The 22118-nt window shown below is 32.8% G+C and overlaps 2 protein-coding genes across 2 annotated transcripts in view; one reads left to right on the top strand and one right to left on the bottom strand.

Moving 5' to 3' along the window:
* Positions 1–12800: 12800 nt before the first annotated feature.
* Positions 12801–15891, bottom strand: LOC146994406 (uncharacterized). Its single transcript, XM_085827245.1, has one exon. It carries the CDS (start codon positions 15097–15099, stop codon positions 14086–14088), a length of 1014 nt encoding a protein of 337 aa, XP_085683371.1. The 5' UTR covers positions 15100–15891; the 3' UTR covers positions 12801–14085.
* Positions 15892–16262: 371 nt separating this feature from the next.
* The window catches only part of LOC118199643 (zinc transporter ZIP1-like), a 36894-nt gene continuing 31038 nt past the window's right edge, over positions 16263–22118 (top strand). The window contains exon 1 of the mRNA XM_035371537.2: positions 16263–16768. Coding sequence (XP_035227428.1) covers positions 16448–16768 — 321 coding nt within the window. The 5' untranslated portion in view covers positions 16263–16447. The remainder of the gene's footprint in view (positions 16769–22118) is intronic.

Here is a 22118-nt window from a genome sequence, read left to right as displayed (position 1 = left end):
GAGAAATTTCTTATGAGTAGCGAGCAGAGCGAAACAGGCAGGCTGTCGGGGAGTATGCGCGATGTTCCTAAATAAAGTTTAATTTTTATTGTGCACTATGTCTTGTTAATATTATATTAAGGCAGTAAGAACATAATCTGTGATATGGAATTCGAGGATTGGTGGTAAAACATAACTGGAAATCACTATATAATCATGAACAGCACTAAAAACTTATACAGAAAAAAATTACAGATGTCCACCTTCAGCACACTCAACACCAACACATGTCGTGAACGAAAAACACATGCTCAACAAAACTCTTTAGTCAATGTTACAGTTACATATGAAAATTTAAAAAAAAAAAAAAAGTTCTGAAAATTCACACACTTAATTTAAAAAAATTAAATGCACATTATTACAGTTATTAGCAATGACAAATAATTATTACACTTTTCTTTCATAGTTTAAATTGATTTTTTTACCAATTTCTGAGCTATCACCAGGCCACTGAAATGCTAAGTTCAAATCCAATGTATTGGACTGGTGCAGCCATCTACTGACAAGATAGTGAAATGCAAAATGTTCTAACAACTCCTTGCAAAATTTCAATTCCACTACCTTCTTTTGCCCATGCTTCCTCCAAATTGAGTTTTGACATTTTTTTGCACCCTAATAAGAATAAAACTCCTACAAAGGCCAACATTTCTGCTCTATTAGTATCATACATGCTTGCTTCTCTTTGAGATGTTTTGGAGATCATCTGCAGTCCTGTTACATTTGAGATAAATATTTGTATATTGTACAATAGCATCAATCATATTTGTATTTATGATTTTCTGAAAAGCAGAAAGCTCATCATTTATATCGTCACAAGTTTTGGCACTTGGACATATTTTTTTCATCAAATTTTTTCGAGGTGTTTTGGCGAATTTGCTCTTGAGGGGAACTTTATTCCACTTATAAGTTTCCTTTTCTTCTTTCAGAAACTTTCCTCCAACTTTCTTCTTTTTGTAAATTGTTTTTACAAAAAAGTCCTCATATTTTAAATCACTCATGTCATTTTCAGTATCACTAAAATCGTCATTTGTTGGAGAAACATCATTTGAGGAAGGAAAATGAGGATGTTTAGAAACATTTCCCTCAATTTCTGAGTCACTTTCATGATCAGAATGTTCGATGACTTCCGATTCATCGACATCAGATGCGTTATCCAAATTGTCGGAGTCTTCATCAACCGAGACTTCTTCTAAAATGCGCAAATAATCTTCAGGAGGTACAATATTCTTTCTGTACATACTTTGAGGAGCGGCGTATTGCATTTGTCTACGCGACATGTTCACATTAACTGCTTTTGGAAGGAAGGCGGAAACCACACTGACCAGAAATACCAGGTGCATTGCACTCATGGAATGTTTCTAGGAGGGTAGGGACAGGGAGGAAACTCAGGAAGGGGTTGTCTAAAAATTACAGCCTAAAAGATGGCATTGGCGTACTCTGTACGCTGGCTCCTCCATTGCAGGGTTAATTATTATAGTCTGTTACTTTAGAAATGCATCCTAAAATTTACTTCCATTTTTCTATAAAAATCTATCCTCATACTTCCATGGAAACTATCCATATTTTCTTTTAGAAGATAATTTTAGCCATTTTTTATCCATTTATATTTACTTGCAGCAGTAAATAAAAGTAGGAAAAGTGAATTCAGATGCTGCTCCCTTATCAAAAGCAAGTGTTACTATAGTTATGGAAAAAAGATGAAACGAGAGGAAAATTTTGCCTTCAGATGCTTATTTTAAAGAACAGAATACAGTATAAATGGTATATCATGTAATTAATTTTATCTATCATACAAAAGTATATAACAAAATGCTGTATTAGTAAATATACCTCTGTTACACGTTTACATTTAAATCTACAATTCTGCATGTAAATATATTTACATAATAGTTTTCATTTCACTGTACTTCAGGATTTGTTCTTCATTTATATCAATATAAAGTTTTTCACATAGCAAGGGATAAAAAATTACATAATCAATATAAGAATTACTTGAAACTTTGTAATAAATTTTCTCTTATCAATGAAGCATAGAATTTTTTTAAACATTAATTGACAAGATGAAACTAATTTATATGTACCTTTATTTTATATATGTAAGTAGTCATTTAATATTTGTTAAGTTCTAATAAAAATAATGAAGTGCATAATTAACATTTTAGTAATGCCTAATTAACATGAGTCATTCATATTTTTGTAGTTACTTTATCTTGCAGATTACACTAATTCAGTGCTGTTGAACATACACTACAAAGTTCAAAATCTAGACATCCTATATCCAGAAAGATCAAAAATCCAAATCTCTGGATCAACAGCAATGTCCCCTTTATTTAAGAAATTTGTGATAAAAGACCTTGCAATTTAATATTTTTTCATGATAAAACATGTCAGGGACTTTCCTAATTTCACACTGGCAACTTGTGGCAAGCTGAGTCATCATTAGTCTTTATTTTTTGCTTTCATCATCACACGACTATCAAAAGTGTTGGGAAGAAACACATGACAAAAAACTAAGAAGTGGCAGATCTCGTGTGAGGAAACTAGAATGTATAAAAATATGTATACTGGGTTTATTACATTAAAATAGATGTAAGGATACATAAATAAGAATTTCTTTCAAAAATTTAGAAACAAGTTTATGAATGCTTTTCAGTCACCAACACATTCATCGTTTTGGAAATGCGTGTGGATAATCAGAAAAATGCCACATACTTATGTGCAGATAATTCTCCATTTGTGTGCTCACTTTTATGCATTACTAGCAGCTTCGCTGCTAGCCTTTGTCTGGCTTTTAAATGTAACAGAAAAATGGCTGAAGGGAACACCAAACGTTAAATTTAAAAACTGCTTAGAATTTTACTCTGCAGAACAACTTCATAAAAAAAAGTTATAACGTATAACAAAATTACAATGAAATAAGCAATATCCCTTAATACAAATATTAATTATCCTAATAAATAAATTAACCAACTTCCCTTTGCAAAATCCTAAGAACTCAAATGGTATAAAGGAGGTTAATAACTTTGTTTCCTAAAAAAAAATCGCACAAAACTTTTCAATATCTTAAAGACAGTGCAATGAGCAATAAATAACATAAAAGAATACAAAAACAAAAAATTCTGAAAAGCAAAGTATAATTAATGATATTTTATCTTATATTTTTAAGAGAAAAAAAATTACAATGAAATAAGCTATATCCCTTAATACAAATATTAATTATCGTAATAAAAAAATTAACCAACTTTCTGTTGAAGAAAAAAAAAAAAATCATTCAAAACTTTTCAGTATCTTACAAATAGTAAAATAAGCAAAAAATAACATGAAAGAAACTCAAAAAACAAAAAATTCCGTGCAGAATTTTACTCTGCAGAACAACTTTCTCAAAATAAATAAATAAATAAAATTATTATATATATATAAATATGACAATGAAATATGCCAATCTCTTAAAAACAATGACACAAGAAATATGATGAAAAATTGTTGCCAAACCCATATTTCTAAAAGAATGAAACTATTCAAAATGATGCGATTTCATCAAAAATCTATCACCAACAATAAAAAAGGAAAATTGTTGCCAAAATCAAAATTTTAAAGATGTGAGATGTGTACTTGGAAGCTTCATTTAAAACATTTTTTAAAAATACAAATATTATCATTTTTCCGAAATTCTTTTTGTAAAAGCAGTTGCAAGGATGAAAGTTTAACGTGTCCAAAAATCAAAGAAAAATAAACTTTTTTAGAAAAAAATCCCATTGAAAAGGTGTTAAGCTCACTCTGTTAAATAAATATAAATAATCACTTTGTAAAGTCCGTAAAATAGCTAAGTGCCTACGTTTCATGACGATGTGAAAATGGAGTGTGTAGAGTAAAATTTCGCTTTCCTATAGCCCATTTATCTCAAAATGATGCGATTTCGTCTCAAAACATAAAATAAAAAGAATTCTAATTCGAAAAAATCGTTTCGAGGTTCACTGGCTCTTGTCTAGATGCACCTATGTACCAAATTTCGTTGCCGTGGGTCTATTAGCTTACGTGCAGCGCGAACGAGAGACACACACAGTCAGACTGTTTATTTTATTATATGTAGAGATATTGAGTATAAAAGGCAAGAATATTTATTTCTTCAGAAAACTTTATTAAACATAATATTTACAGTAAAGAGCACCTCCCCCCAAATCTCTCATACTTTAGAAAAATAACAAATAAATATATTTAAAATAATTTTTTCTATAAATTGTATTTAGCTAAGTATTTTAGGATTAATGCTATTTCAGATAATTTCTGCATCTAAACTGTTGTAATTTAATTTATGCATATGCAAGGTTAATACATATTTCTGGAGATGAACCTGAGTAAGGACTTCTAAGGATCATGAAATGAAAAAAATTAAGCACCTATCAGCAAATGGGAATTGAATAAATTGAAGCACTCATCTATGTGCAAACTTCACTTTTTTAAAACCATTTTAAAACTTGACACAAATCTCCAGCATTAAAAGTAAGATCCATTATCATTAAACATAATCTAATATTTAACATAATTATACAGCAAATTCAAAAATAAAATCAAAATCATAAAATTTATCAGGTAACTAGCACTGATAATAAAAACGAAGCAACAACCTGTGTTAGGCACAGATTTTTAGCAAAGAAACTTTATTGATTTAGAGGCCAAACAACATCCCTCTTTATCAGGAGCAAAGAAATCTGCCAAAACTATCTTGAACTAGCACTAAATTATTGAATTCTGGATTTATTCATATTTTACACTTAAAATAGCCCACATATTTTAAAGATGATTACTGACATTTTATTTAACCGCTTGCCTGATTATCCCGAGTTCATATGTATTGCAGTTAATTATTATCCCGGGAAAAACTCGGGCGAAGCAGAATTTATTAGCATGATTTGTTTTATCATGGTTTTACTTGGCCTTGAGGAAATTAAATGAAATATTCAGCTTTGATTGCCAGTTTGCCAAGTTTTGTTGGTTGCGTGGTTCTTTTGGTTGTGCAGCGGGACTGGTTACGTGTTTCCCTATTGTACAGTACACGTCGGCTTGTGGATTAGTAATGTATAAAGAAGGATACTTGCGCTGAAAAAAAGTAAAATAATCGTGATGATGCAAAACAGTTAAACCGATGCTTTTTCAGCTAGTGATTATGAAGAGATGGAAAAAATAAATAAATAAATAAAAATCAGATCCAACGACACAGTGTAATCTGTGCTCCCGTAGAAGAGATTCCAGCGATAAGTCAGTAAGAAAAGAGACCAGATACCAGTGTACAGAATGTCAGGTATCACTTTGTGTTGTCCTTTGTTTTAAAAACTATCATACAAAGACTAATACTTAACTTGTTTTCATTTGCCCGAGATAACTCGGGATAGTAAACTAATATAAAAACTAAATGCATTTACACCTTCAAAAAAATTAAAAATTCAACTTAAAACCTACATATTTTGATTTGTTTCATTTCACTGTATTTAATAATAAAATAAAAAAATGTGATGATTTTTTGTAATTAAAAAAAAAAAAAAAAAAAAAAAAAATGTAAGAGAAGAGGTAAAGTTTTACTAATAGTTAACTTTTATGTTAATTCTTTCTTTTATGCCTCAGTACTTGCTGAGTCCAGAGGTTTATGCAGATTTTACGTCCAATGACTTAGGTTAAAAAAGAAGTAAATCATAATCAGTATAATTCTCAACAAAAGCTGTTACCATTGTCATTGCTTGTCTACAGACAAGGGGGTAAAAGTTTACAATTGGGTGCTCCTAGTTTTTTGGCGATTCTGTTTTGACGCCAAGATCGCACCAGGAAGGCATAATTTCAAGATGGCCGCTACACAAAACCAAAATAAGAAGTCAAAGAATTGCATAAACTCTGTGTCCATGTACACATCGATCTGTTTTCACTTAAAAAAAAAAAAAAAAAACCTAGAATTGCACAAACTAGGCATTGTGCACTGCCTTAAATTTGTCCGTGTACACATCAATTTATTTTCATTTAAATAAAATCAGGAAGCTAAAACAAAGTTAAAACTATCATGGTAACCAGAAGTGAGGTTTCATCACCAAAATTTAAAAAAAAATTGTCGCTAATCAAAGGGGCACCCAATTCTACACTAGAGCCGACAAGGGTTTTGATCAGAACAGACACGAGTGCTAGACGTTGGCATGGTTGTGAAGTGCTGAAAGTAAATTGCACTTTTTCTGCCTGACTCAGTTAAAAGGTAATAGCTTCATTTAGAGTTGTAACCCAGTTAATATTTTGTAAAGTTTCAATAAGCTACTTAAGCAGAGCTTAAATTGTGCCAGAGCCTGGCTCCAGTACTTCTTAGTTTTTGGAATAAATCCTAATTCTAGCTGGAGCACACTGGAGCCCTAAATTAGAAGGCTTCGGCACTTCTTTTATGTAAATGAACAAAATTTCAGAAATTTGATCTCAAAAATTTTTATTTTCAATCGTAAAATTATATCAAAAATCATTTGTTAAATTTTAATTATTTAATAATTTACTTTAATAATTATTTAACTGTTTTAATAATTCATCATTTAATTACTAATAATTTGATTAGACATTTTATTTATTTATTCTTGTGCCCCTTTCCTGATGGTCTTACATAGAGTTCCGGCACTTCTAATTTTAGAAATTAAGCCCTGTATTGACTTACCAGATGTAATAAGTTGTTTTGTATCAAGCCTAATGAACTGTGATTAATAAACCTGGGTAGAGTAGACTTTAAGGTACCCCTCATATTATGGGAAAGTTGTTGATTGATTTATCGCCAAGTTGTTGTTTCATTTATGGTAGCCTGAGTAGTTCAATGTTATGGAAACCCTATTGTGATGCAATCGGGTGCATGATTCTGGGAAATTTTGAATCATGGGATGTTTTGTAAGCGTTTTTGTGGCGTGTGTTAAAACCGTTTAGATGGATTTTAATGGGTTTGTAGGAAGAAAGGTTCAGATGGTCACTATGTGAAGCGTTCGATCAGAAAGAGTACCTGGTTTGAAAAAAGTCATTTGAGTATGATTGATATTTTGATTTTTATGTGGCTCTGGGTGTACGAGGCGAACTCGAAAATCATGGTACGTGAATATTTGCTTTTGGTAGTGCTTAAATGTATAACATGTTTTTCCTTTTTTATGTTATTTTATTGTTTGGTTTAAAATGTATTTTATTGAGATTATGTATTTTTTGTTTGCTTATATTGTAGACTTGGTGCTCCTTTGACTTTTTAAGTGAAAATATATCGATGTGTACATGGACAAAGTAAAAGGAGTGCGCAATGCAAGTTTGTGCAATTCTGGGAATTTTTTTTAAGTGAAAATAGGTCGATGTGCACATGGATAAAGTTAAAAAGAGTGCGCAATGCCATTTTTTTTTTTTTTTTTTTAAGTGAAAATACGTCAACGTGTAAAGGATAAAGTCAAAGGAGTGCACAATAAAAGATAATTATATGTATAATTTAGGACATTCATTCCAATGTAAAAGTTTACAATTGGGTGGCCCTTGGTTTTTTGGGGCCAGGAAGCCACAATTTCAAAATGGCCACTACACGAAACCAAAATAAGAAGTCAAAGAATTACACAAACTCGGTGTCCAAATTTTTAGAGAGAGTATTTAGGTACAAATAAGATAATGAATGGAAAAAAATGATGTACATTTACTGTCATATCTAAGAAGCATGCCTACAAACTTTCTAGAGGAGACAGAAGATTTTTGAATTTTTGAGGAAAAAAAAAAAAAAAAAATCAGAAAAGTATAAACTGAATTTTACAGAGAAAAGCGACACACATTGAAATTTTCAGAAAAAATTACACAGGATATAGTTGTCATGAAAAAAATATTGAAAAACAGAAAAGAAACTAATCTTAAAATAAAAACAGTTTGTTTTGGCTTTTGCTTAGTGCTTTCGAAACTTCCATACATTCCCAAAGCACTTGGCTAAAAAAAAAAAAAAAACTTCTCAGTGATTATGGCATTTATTAGCTTGTTTATTTTTAAGAACATGTGAGCATTTATTATTTTTGTTATGTTTATTTATCAGAACAAAACATTCCTTAGTTCTAAAAAGCAAAAACGTCTAGATATGCACCAAAAAAGGAGTGGAATAACCAAAAGACTGGCTTTGTTATTTCAGGGTAAGTGCGACGTTTTTAGTGCCCAAAATCCTAGTATTGTAAATTTATCATGTGATAAGTTGAATGTGAATGTTGTTAAACATATCCCTAAAATGCAGGTTATACCTACTGTTAATTCGGTTAACTGTAATGATACTGTATCAAGTGTAAAAAATGTTAGTGATAAATCTGGTGTAATCGCACAAACTCCTAGCAGAGAAAAAACAAAAATTTTGCTTAAACGGCCTTCGAAAAAAGGAAAAAGATGTGTGAACGAAATTCAGGATTCAGAAGGCTTTACACAACCGCGTAATACGGCTCGGCCTGCTAAATTAGTCAAAGCTAATGCAGAAATTAATGTTAGCAATAAATTTGATAAGCTAGGTGAAAATGCTAATGCAGATAATACTGCTACTAATAATGATATGGAAGTTAGTGAAGAGATTGAGGTTATTGAAATGCAACAACCGAAGGTGAAACCGATAATGGTGAAGCCTCCAATTAAATTTTCGGATTTCTCTAAAAAATTGAGGGCTGAAACTAATTTAGACTTTGCAGCTAAAGTTACTGGCGAGTTTTTAAGTTAATCCGAAAACGGAAAATGATCACCGTCAGGTAACAAAATATTTGGATGAAAAAAGTGTAGATCATTATTTAATTACCAGAAAGATTAGTAGGCCCATCAAAATAGTTATAAGAGGTTTACCTATCGATTGCCCCTCAGAAGACATTTTTGAGGAGCTGGTTAATTTAAAGTATAAACCTTGAAAAGTTACCCAAATGCATAAAACCAAATCTAAGGCTCCTATGTCTTTGTTTCAGGTTCATTTAGAGAATGTACCAGGGGTACAATCTATTTATGATGTTAAAAAACTGCTATGTTTCTTTGTTGAAATAGATCCTTGTAAAGTGTGTGGAAATGTTGTGCAGTGTCACAACTGCCAACACTTCCACTACAGTAGTGAAAATTGCAAACTACAACCAAGATGTGTGAAATGTGCGGGTGCACATCGTACTGATAAATGTAATGTTAAAAAATTAAGACTCCCCTATTTGTTGTAATTGCCTGCAAGAAGGACACACCGCCAATTATCGCTGATGTCCAAAATTCCCCCGACGCATAGTCGGAAAATAAAACTGTGAATAAGAGTGCAAACTCAGAAAATGTAAATAATAATGTAAATAATGGTGTTAAAATGCCTAGTACTTCTAATGCAAATTTGAATTATTCTGCTGTTGCCTCCAGGCGCAGTTATGCTAGTGTAGCCAAGGGTGACGTTCAAAGATCTGTAAATACTGTTAATAATTTTAATGTTGATATGCATAAACAGACTGTCAGCAGTGGTGGTGCTGCTAGTGCTACTGTTGGTTTGGGTATGTTTATGGACTTTCTCAAAATAATCAAAGAGGTGTGTCATGTTTTTAAAGGCACCCGTTATGAATGTTTTTCAAAAAATCTCGGCAGCCATGCCTGAATTGCGGGCTGCGGAGCATTCAATCGATAAGTTGTTTATATTATTTAATGTTTTTGATGGTGTTTTTTCCAATGTTGAATAATTATGTATAGTGTAAACAATAGGTACTTAAGTATTATTACTTGGAACGCAAATGGTTTGTTCCATAAGATTAATGAATTGCGGGATTTTGCAAGAGAGCACAGTCCGGACTTATTTTTCCTACAAGAACACAAGCTTGACCCTAAAATATCATTGTGTGTGGCAAATTACTATACCTACAAGTCGCACAGAAGTACTACTGCTCCTCGCCCACATGGAGGTGGCACTGCACTTCTTGTCAAACGCTGCATTCCCCATTACATGTAAACATTCCACAGCTATCTGCATCACAACAGACACTAACACTCCATACACTTTTGTCTCCACCTACATTCCTCCCATGAGACCTGTAGCTGTCGTTTAGGCAGACCTTCAAATTCTACTCACACTTGGTACACATGTTATTGGTACACATGAGACTTGAACGCAAGATACCGCACATGGAACTGCTACACTCCTAATGCTACAGGCAAACTGATTTATTCCTTGGCCGCGTTGGCACGGTTTAAATTGGCAGTTCCAAGTACCCCAACACGGTATGATGCTGGTCCACCACAATTATTGATTTTTTCCTGTTGCGGAACACCAGTTCTCCACTGGATATTTACGTACTGGACGAACTTTCAAGTGATCACAATCTTGTTAGGATTATTCTCAACCTCAGCAGATATACTGCATCAGAAACCAGGGCCTTTCGTACAGACTGGCAGGTCTTTGCCAAAGCCCTCTCCAACACACAGTACACTTTACCCACGATACACAAGGGGAGTGACATTGATAGTTTGGTCAAGGACCTCACTGAAAATATACAAAATGCTTATGAGAAAGCACAAGTTGAAGTTAAACCTGGTATGAAACACAAGCCTCAAGAGCTCAGATTATTGATTAAAGAGAGAAATGCTGCAAGATAAGCGTATCAATGTACCAGACACCGTGATGATAAAAGGAACTTCAATCGCCTGTGCGAAGCGATCAAGTTTCTTACAAATAAACTCTCACAAGATCGCTGAACTAACTACCTCAGATCTCTTTCTGCAGAGGATAACTCCTTATGGAAAGCAGTGAAGTCGTACAAAAAATGCTATAACGCCATTCCGCCCCTTCACGGCCCTCAACGGATCCATTACACCGGAACTGAGAAAGCAGAACTTTTAGCTCAGCATCTGGAATCTCAGTTCTGCATTAACAACATTTCAGACTCAGACACTGAACAGCTTATTGCTGACTTCCACTCCAATTTTACAACACAGCCATGCACAGACAACATTATCTCAGCCATGCCATCGGAGGTCTGTGTCTAAATCATGCGAATTGCGAAAAGGAAGAGCCCTGGAGTAGACGGTGTCACAAATGAGATGATCAAGCACTTCCTGTCAAGATAATACTCTACTTCACCAAGTTAGTGAATATCATACTATGATGGCAATACTTCCCAACCTGTTGGAAAACTGCCAAGATTGTCCCTCTGCTAAAGCCCAAGAAGCCTGCGACTGCTCCTGAGAGTTACCGACCAATCAGTTTGCTAAGCTCAATTAGCAGAATCATGGAAGCAGTTATTCTCCATAGACTAAACATCTTCCTGGATGAGCAGAAGATCCTCATACCCTACCAGTTTGGGTTCAGGCATAAGCACTCGACAACACATCAACTCTACAGAGTTGTTGAGTTAATAAGCAGTGGGATGCAACAACATCGTGTCACTGGTGGACTTTTCTTAGATGTCGCCAAGGCCTTCGATAGAGTATGGCTGGTTGCCCTCATATACAAATTACACAACCTGGGACTCTCAGGCTACATCACAAACATAATTAAATCCTACCTGACCGGTAGACACTTTGTCGTTCATGTTTCTGGTTTATTATCCACAAACCGGCCTATCCGGGCTGGTGTTCCACAGGGATTCCTTCTGGGCCTTACCCTATTCAATATTTACGTGAATGACATCCCCACTACACTAGCTATGTATGCAGATGACACAGTGATCCTTACTCAAAGTGCATTTGTTAGTTCAGCAATACAACAGCTACAACACCACACCCACTCGCTAGAGACTTGGCTGACCAAATGGAAAGTCAAAGTAAATGTCGACAAGACACATGCCATACTGTTTACTACTAAGAAGAATTTCCCGACTCACCTGCAAATGTATGGTGTGGACATTCTCTGGGTCAAGCAGGTCCCTTATCTTGGGGTGATCCTCAGTAAATCTCTTACATGGAACCCACACGTTACACATATTCTCAGGAAGTTTCGAGCTAGTAAAGCTTCACTCTTCCCCTTAATTGCTCGAAACAGTGTTCTATCTATTGATAATAAGTTGCTCATTTACAAAACCATGTTGCGTCCAATTCTTAGTTATGCATGCCCCGTCTGGCATACTCGTGCAAAAGTTTGAGAAGGCAGTTACAAGCTGCCCAAAACGGGGTATTGCGTATGATATGTAATGCCCCCTGGTACATTCGGAATAGCCAAATTCGTAAAGAGTTAAGAATAGAGGATCTTTGTGATTTTTATTGCCGCCTATCTAGGGCATTTTATGATAAACAGGAACTTCTGGACAATCCTGTGGTTGTTAACTATTGTTATGATACTAGGGACACCAATTTCAGTAAACGCCCAAGGGCGATCCTAAATGTTGGTAATATGTAATTTTGTATATGTGCTATGCAAATTGTTGCTGATTCTTTATTGTATATTGTTCTTTTTTCCTCCTGATTGCATTTTGTTTTTACTAGTGGCATTAAGGCGTTCCACTTCGTATTTTGTTTCTCTTGTGTGTACATGTATTCTTCTGTGAAATAGTTGTTAAAAAAAATAGTTAATTATGTATGGATTAGTAATTAGGTACTTAAAGAAAAAAAATATGTATTTAACTATTAGCAAATATGAATTTAAACTCTTACTCATTTAATTATTTAGCACATTCAGTTATATTTCTCATAATTCGAAACTTTTATCATGTTATTCGATTAGGGGTAGGGCTATGGCGCCCAGGCACCTTTACGCACCGCAGTTCAATGTATGTAGTTTCAAAAATGAAAAATAATTTCATCTTAAAATAAAATATGACAGCAAAAAATAAAAATGAATTATTTTAGCTTTCTTTCACCATTACATGAAAAAATATAAAACAATTTTCAAAATAAATGTCTAGTATATATGGATTTCTTGCCTACACAGAAATTATGTTTTCTAAAATTTCTTTTTATGTGCATTGCACACTTGGGATGTCCAAGATTTGACTGAAAATATTCGAGACTTCATTTCCCATTTCCAACATTGCTGTGTAACCCTACAAATATTATGCGAATGTCATACACCTACACATTTGATACTGGAGCCGGATAGACATGATCTTTAGTACTTTTTTACAATGAGTGGAAATATCTAATAAAATTCTCATGAGAAGGATCAAAACTGACACTTCTGTCAGTAATGGCAGAGTTATAATTCATATTTGCATTAAATTTAGAAACAGCCAAGCTTAACAAAAAACATATAACTTACTGTATACCTATCGGATGAAACCTTTAATCACCTTTTAGAATTTCAACTTTTGAAGTTCTTATCCACATTTCCTTATGCAGCAGATATAAACACTAAACACTTATTATCGTGTAAAAATATCTTGAAAAATATATCATCTTGTGAAAACAAATAAATGGTTTATAATTTATTTTAATCAAATAAGAATTTATGTTTCTCCCATGGGATCACCAACAGGCTTTATGCTATTTGGAATTTCTTAAATTCTAAGAATTTTGCAGAACCTTAATTCTGTCAACCCATGAGAAAAATCCAGACTGGACCTCGCAAAACGACATTTTCGAGCTGCACGAAAAAATGCTTACTGCAAAGGTTAGTATAATTTTTTTAATATATGTTCAAAACACAGAATGTTTCTCTTCTGTATACATAAGAGACACATTTGTTCAACTTCTTTATCGGAATAAATCATTTGTTACATACATGACTCATACCATTTATTCCTTATGTTGACATCCATATTCAAATTCTTTTTATGCAAATAAATGAATATTTATGTAACACACACATACAAATTTTCTCTCCAGTGTAAATAAGCACATGCTTGTTAAACTACCCACTTGAATAAACATCTTACGTACTTCACACATAAAAGGTTTCTTTCCTGTGTGAATGAACATATGCTTGTTTAAATGACTTTTTTGGTTGAATGGATTTCACTCATACTTTGCACATACAAGTTTTCTCTCCTGTGTGAATATGCATGTTTAAATGAGCTTTGTGATTAAATTATTTTTTACATACTTCACATATGTGGTTTCTCTCCTGTGTGAATACGCATATTCTTGTTTAAAGTACCCTTTACACTAAATGTCTTCTTATACTTCACATATATGAGATTTCTCTACTGTGTGAATGCGCATATGACTGTTTAAATAAGATTTTTGATTAAATGATTTCTTACATGCTTCACACATATGAGGTTTCTCTCCTGTGTGAATAAGCATATGGATATTTAAATGACCTTTACGACTAAATGATTTCTTACATACAGCACACATATAAGGTTTCTCTCCTGTGTGAATACGCATATGTGTATTTAAATCAGTTTTTCGACTAAAAGATTTCTTGCATACTTCACACATATAAGGTTTCTCTCCTGTGTGTTTAAGCATATGCTTGTTTAAACTACCCGTTTCACTAAATGCCATCTTACATACTTCACATATATGAGGTTTCTCTCCTGTGTGAATACGCATATGCTTATTTAAACTACCCTTTACACTAAATGTCTGCTTGCATACTTCACACATATGAGGTTTCTCTCCTGTGTGAATAAGCATATGCTGGTTTAAATTAGCTTTGCGATTAAATGATTTCTTACATGCTTCACAAATGTAAGGTTTATCTCCTAGGTGGATAAGCATATGCCTCTTTAAATGACCTTTTCGATTGAATGATTTCTTACATATTTCACACATATGAGGTTTCTCACCTGTGCCAATAAGCATATGTTTATTTAAATCCGCTTTTCGACTAAATGTTTTCTTGCATACCTCACACATATACAGTTTCTCTCCTGTATGAATAGGCATATGTGTATTTAAATCAGCTTTTCGATTAAAAGACTTTTTGCATACTTCACACACATAAGGTTTCTCTCCTGTGTGAATAAACATATGCTTGTTTAAATTATTCTTTTCACTAATCCATTCTTTGCATATATGAGGTTTCTTTCCTGTGTGAGTACGCATATGCTTGTTTAAAGTACCCTTTTCACTAAATGTCTTCTTACATACTTCACATAGATAAGGTTTCTCTCCAATGTGGATGTGCATATGGCTGTTTAAATGAGCTTTTTGATCAAATGATTTGTTACATACTTCACACATGATGTTTCATTCCTGTGTGAATAAGCATATGTTTAGTTAAACCACCCTTTTCGGTAAACATCTTCTGGCATACTTCACACATATAAGCTTTCTCTCCTGTGTGCATATGCATGTTTAAATAATTTTTTGCATACTTCACAGACATGAGGTTTTTCTCCTGTGTGAAAATGCATATGCATCTTTAAATGAGCTTTTCGATTAAATGATTTTGAATGATGACATTCCTCATACACATGGATTGCATATACCTAGACATGAAGGTTCTTTTCTATACTAAGAACTATAAGCTTGTTACATGCACCAGAATAATATTTATGTGCTGTATGGAAGTAAAATATAGTGAATAACTGAATTTCTCCCAAATCTAGTTCTGTATAATATTGCACAATTATTTTCAGTGGCTTGCGTAAATACACATGCAATTATTTTGCTCAAAATATTAGTACATATCGTGCATAAGACTTATCGAACGTATTGCATAAGCCTGGCTTGATTTCCAAGACCTCTCTAAAATCAATCTATTTCATTACACAGAAATGCGATTTCTTATTCAAGAATATTTACGTAATTAGATGTTTATTTACGCAATATGCGTAACAACTTACATAAACAGTGCTGACATATTTTCTTAAACTGTTATGTTTGTTTTAATTGCTAATATTCTGTTACAGTTCAGAAATTCATATTCACCATAGCAACTGTTTGAAATTAAAATTACGATAATGATATTTTCGTTTGGTTAAATTTTAAAAACTATTTTTTAAATAAGATTTAATTTATTGTTTTTAATATTGCTGTTAGATAAAATTATTTACATTTAAATATTTTTAGAATTCTTAATACGTTTGTACTCCTACACTGTGTTTAATAAATCACCAAAAGTATGCACCATTGCTCCTTCAATTTGTAATATTGAGATGAAATGAAATGAAGAAATCGGAAGTTTCTGCTCTGTACTGTTTACGTTAGTCATCCAGACAGAAAGAGTTCCACCAAAAAATACCACTACTGTATCTTGTGTGAGTCAGTATCATGTGCTGGTTTGTATAGGAATTGCTAGTTCATATGACTCAACAGGAGCATTCTTAACAGTGTGTATCCTTGGCAGAAGTGATTTTGAAATTCGTAGCAGAAGATCAGAACGACCTATAAATTAAGTAGTCACACCTCTAAGCTAGCTCTTGTTTTTGCAACTTTATCATGTTTTCATCATTTTAACCTTATCTGTTCCACATAACGACAATTTATTGCTTTCATAGCTAATATTTATTATCTTCAATTTGCTTCTTCGTCTGCGAAAGATTGTATAAATACAGCCATTTTAAGCGAGTATCTTGCGTTTCTCAAAATGGAGCTGCGTTATATAAAATTGCTTTCAGCATTCTGCTTGCTTATTGTTACTTTTGCATCTTCAATGGTACCATTATATTTAATTAAAAAATATCGTTCTGATCAGAATCGTGAAAATAGGTCTCAAAACTTTAGAGTGATAAGTTTTCTTAGTTGCTTTGGTGGAGGAGTGTTTCTAGGGACGTGTTTGTTACATCTCTTTCCTGATGTTCGTGAACAAATTGACCTTGTGTTCAAAACAATGAAGTTCAGTCCGAATTATCCTGTTGCCGAATTCCTTTTCGGTTTTGGATTCTTAACTGTTTTGATTGTTGAACAGGCAAGTATTATTTTTAATATATGCATTTATTTCATGAAATAATTTGCATGCGTTAAACATATATAGCTATTATTGAATTAAATATTTATGTATGTTATAAGTATGGCTTATCAGAAATGAATGTGTTGTTTCCATGGGAAAAATAGACTTGCTGAGGTAAAAAGATAATATATTTGCATATGTATCAGTTAAAATGGAACTTTACAAAAAGTATGATTCAAGAATCTCTTGAATTAAAATATTGATGAATAATTATTTTGATGAAAAAAAAAAAAAAAAAAAATTCAGAAATTCTTATTAAATAGTGAATCTTACAAGGTGAGGGAAACAGCAATGAAAAACAAGACACGATAATGAAATTTTCATTGTGATATACTTACACTGCTACCAAGACTTTTATCTCATAATTTCTTCTTAAGAAAGTAGGACTTAAGGAAATGTTTCCTTCAAACTGCATAGAACATTCCTGTAAAGGTTGGTACCTTTATAGGAATGTTCTATGCAGTTTAAAGGAAACATTTCAATAAGTCCTACTTTCTTAAGAAACATTAAATTTTATTTATACATTAAATTTCAAACATTTCATTCAATCATTCGAACATTAAATTTTATTTATGATAATTGATAAATATATGCATGTAATAAGTTGGAAATAAAAGTGAAGTAGCAACCTGTGCTAGGCATGAAAATCTATTCCCAACCACAGGTTATTGCTCTTATGATTTATTTGAGCCGTGTCTCTCTGCTGTCTTTAAGTTGGAAATATTTATTCTTTGATGTGATGTTTTAGTACATTTCAAAAAGGAAATTAATAGTTTGTTCTTTAGGAATTTTATATTAAAATTTTAATATATCCCAAAAGAGGAGGCAGACTTTTTTTTTTTTTTTTTTAAATTTGTGAAATCTTTTCATTACATCGTATTTTTAAATCTATTATATTTTCATTACATCTATTATATCTTTTCATTGCATTCATCTATAAACAAAAACTGCCCCTCTTAAAAAAATTGTATGCACAGTGAATGCAATCTTTTTGTTACTGAAAGTATTTTACTCACCATAGTGTGAGATAAAATTTTATCAGTCTATAGTTTTTGTCTCAGTCTATCAGTGAACTATATTTTTTTATCTTTCTTCTTAGTAATATAACTGTTCTGTGGTAAAAATATATTTAAGGGTGCCCCTTGGTGAAAATTGGCCAGGAAGACAGTTTCAAGATGGCCGCTACACATTGGCCAGGAAGACACAGTTTCAAGATGGCCGCTATGCATAATCATAATAACAACTCAAAGAACTCCACAAACTTGGTGTCCATGTACACATCGATTGATTTTCACTTAAAAAAAATCGTAGGATTGCACAAACTCGGCTTTGCTTATTCCTTTGACTTTGTCCATGTATACAGCGATCTGTTTGTACTTAAAAAAAAAAATCAGGAGAATGCAGACGTCGTATAATGTTAAAACAAAGTTACTCATCACTAAAATTGAACAAAATTGTAGCCAATCAAAAAATTGCATTTAAAATCATGCAATGAAATAACATAAAAAAGGAAATGCATGTTATAGCATATACGCACTAAAAAATTGGGAAATATTGACTTAATTGTATGTAGAAATTTCTGGGGCACACAAAATTCCTTAACAGCATCCGAAAACTTTCTAAAATTATCTGAACTAGAATGTGCATACTGTCATCACCACATAAATTTATATATTTTTATGAGTAAAAAATATCCTCCTTAGTGCCGGACTGTTGGTGGCATTTCTCGCATGAACCTTTCTTGTGACAAACCCATTCAAAGCCATCTGAATGATCTTTGTGTTCGACCATATGCATTTCCTTCGTACCAACAGGCCATTTATAATGACTTCATTTGCATACCAGTCAATTAATGCTTTCTTCCCTTTTCGTTCCAAATCATACAGAAACTTCAGATTAATCTCGTCACATACAACCATTTTATAGTATACAGCACAAAATCCAACACAGATACAAATATTTTCCAACGCAGATACAAATATTTTCCCATCAGTTAAATTCACAGCAATCATGTCATAATAGGGTTTCCATAACATTCAACTAATCAGGTTACCATGAATAATCACCAAAGAAACAACAATTTGGTGATAAAAGAAACAACTTGGTGATAATGCAAGGAGAACACTAAAATATAGACCAACCCTGTTGTGTTATTTCCGTCTTTAGAAATGTAATTGTTCTTCCTAAGTAGTGTAATTTAGTAATCATTGCATAGTGTAAGCAGTGCATACATCGTATTTATAGCATACATATCGTATTTTCTGGCATATAACGACATAATTCACGAATTCGTCACGAAGAAGCCTAAAAGATACATGTGCAATGCTCTTACGTTTTGTGGTCGCTTATTCGAACATTTATCCTAGCATTTCGAACAATGGTAAACGTTACTGACAAGTGATAAGGGGAACAATATGTGTATGGATTAAATTCTTGAGGTAGTAGATATTCCGGAAAAGACGGTGAATTGTATTCAATGCATGTGTCCAAAGGAATGCTATTGCAGAGCATTTCCAACCTGAATGAATTTATGTAATTAGGCTTTAGATGTTTTATCTTTCTGTAGTCATTGGAGCCGAGATTTTGAAGTGAAAATCAAAGGCTTTAATGAATCGCATTTCCTTTAGTTGAAATACAGTTGATCTAGTGCTTCTTTTAGTAGTAAACATGGCTTCTGTGAAAAGAAACAAACTCAGTGCAAATTTAAAATTTCAAATGCAAAGCCATTCATTTTGCGAGAGAAATTGAAATCATGCTGGAGCAAGATTTGGTGTTGGTGAAAGATGGAATGGATAATGATTATTTACGTATGGATCAAAATAACAATAGTGAGGGAGATGAAACAAAATTTGATGATATGCCTGAAGATATAACGGAAGACCATGACGGAACTGTTCATGGGCTAAACTGCAGATTATGGTCCACTCCCCAAATGAAGCAATATCGCATCAAATCTGGTAACCTCTTGGCATCATGAAAATTGTTAGGGTTTAAGGTTACAGTTTATAGTATTTAAGCAGGCTTTTTGAATTTTCGTCATTTCACTGTGCTTTTCATAGTTTGTGTGAGCAAAATGGCTGACGCCGAAAGAGTTGAACGTGTGGATTTTACTTATTTAATTCGGTTGCAAGATAAGGGCAAAAGGCGTGTGATAGAATGGTGCATGGATTATGGCTTGATTGCAAATATGTACTAAATGTAAAAATAGTATGAAATTAGTTGAAAGGAAAGATGCGACATATTTGTGTGAATGGAGGTGTCATGTGTCTGGTCCTTACAAGCACGATGTCAAAAGGAATGTGAGAAAGCGCTCTTGGTTTTCCGAGGAATGAATACCTGATTAAGATCATCCTTTTCATTATCTAGGTGTTACAGTTTATGTAGCTGGCCACGAGAGGGCACAGCTTTTTTACTTTTAGCTTGTTATATTTTTCTTACCGCATTGCGGATTTTGACATAGATGTAGTGGCAACCAGAGAAACATGATGAACGTTCTTCTGTAATTGTTGTACATTGTAATACAGTTGTTGTACATAGCTGTAAATAAAGCTTCTGTGTGATAAAATGAAAAGGAATTCCAAGTGTTCCTGTGGATATTCATCAAGAAAGGTAAGCAAAATTTCACTTATGAAATGTTGTTAAATGTAAAAAATAAGAATAAGAAAATACAAATAAGAAAAAAGATCATAAATTGCAACACGGTGCCGAAATTCCGAGATAACAGTTATCTTTAGATATACAGTCAAAAGTTGTTAATCCGGACTCTTCGGGACTTCGGCAATTCCGGATTATCGATTTTTCCGGATTATAGATCATCAGTTTAATATGGTAAGATGGCATGCAGAAATTATAAAATTAAAAATATGAAACCATATATTTATGAAATAAAGAACAATTATGATCTAAAGGGTATCAAAATTTACAAAAAAAAAAAAAAAAAAAAAAGCTTAATATTTATTTGTTTACTTTATTAAATATTTCTTTCAATGGAAGTTGTTTAAGTTGCTTCGTTTTATGTGATAATACTTTCTCTTTAATTCTATAAACAGCCATAATTTCTTGTTCAGTTACAAAGTTCCGCTGTTGAAGTCCTATAATTGCTGTGTCGAGAATGCCGACTAATTTGTTAATCGAAATTTTTTCATTTTCAGTAACCTCTGTGTCGCTTTCTTCACTATCGGAAGCGAATTATAATGATGAGGAATTTGATTTAAATCATATCAGAGTACATCAAGATGAAATACTACATCTAGTAAGGAATTATAAGCCAAATAAAATAAAAAACATTTGCCCTAAAGATAAGGATAGTGCTGACAGATCAACTTCCAAATCATTGCGCGCCGCAGCCCCCCCCCCCCATCACAGAGCAGCGTGAAATTGATAAACAGATTTCGGAATGGTTAGAGAAACAAAGGATATGCCTTTATCCAGTTTTTGCAGCAATTCCACTTTTTGTTTGATGGACATCGAAACATGCTTTCGCTTTGCAGATCCTTTGGGAGCTCCAGCATCGGAAATTCTATTTGACATAATCGAAAGTTCAAGCTTACTTTTTTAAAATTATTTTTTTAAATTTTTACACAGCCGTAAAGGTCTTACGCGCATGCGTAAATGCAGACAGTTACAAACTTGTGCAGAAAGCTACAAACTGTTTGCACATGCGTCAATGTGACACATGCGCAGAAAGTTTGTAGCTTTGAGGTCCGGATTATGGGTGTCCAAATTAACGACTTTTGACTGTATTATGATTTAAGTATTTATTATTGTTCGATTAGTGATTGAATTCTGATTATTAAGATGGATAAGTTAAAAGCACTAAAAAAGAAGTGAGGAATGTTAAGAGCATCAGTAACAAGACTGATAGCCAAAATGGAAAAGGAAATAGAATCAGATAATATTAAATTTGATTTATTAGAAGATGATTTATCCATCTTAAATGGAAATGAAAATGATATACTAATAATGAACACTGAAATCAAATCTATCACAACAGATGAAAAAGAGTACGAAACTGAAATACAGGATAGCTTGGAATATAAAAATAAAATTACCTTGTGCAAATTGAAGATCAGTAGAATATTTAGAAATAGAAAATGTGTTAAATTAAATGAGATGCCATCTAATTCTTCTACTATAGATAGTGTAGAGGACACAAATACAAATGGCGCTAAACTTTCAAAACTAACCATAAATAAATTTAAAGGTGAAATATGTGAATTTCAAAGTTTTTGGGCTCAATATGAATCTGCTATACATAATAACTCTGCTTTAAAGGATATAGAGAAATTTAATTACCTCACATCTTTAC

The sequence above is a fragment of the Stegodyphus dumicola genome, chromosome 11, assembly GCF_044657685.1.
Source record: "Stegodyphus dumicola isolate Sdum_Otavi_A_Nest chromosome 11, ASM4465768v1".
NCBI lineage: Eukaryota > Metazoa > Arthropoda > Arachnida > Araneae > Eresidae > Stegodyphus > Stegodyphus dumicola.
This window is presented reverse-complemented; position numbering and strand designations above follow the sequence as displayed.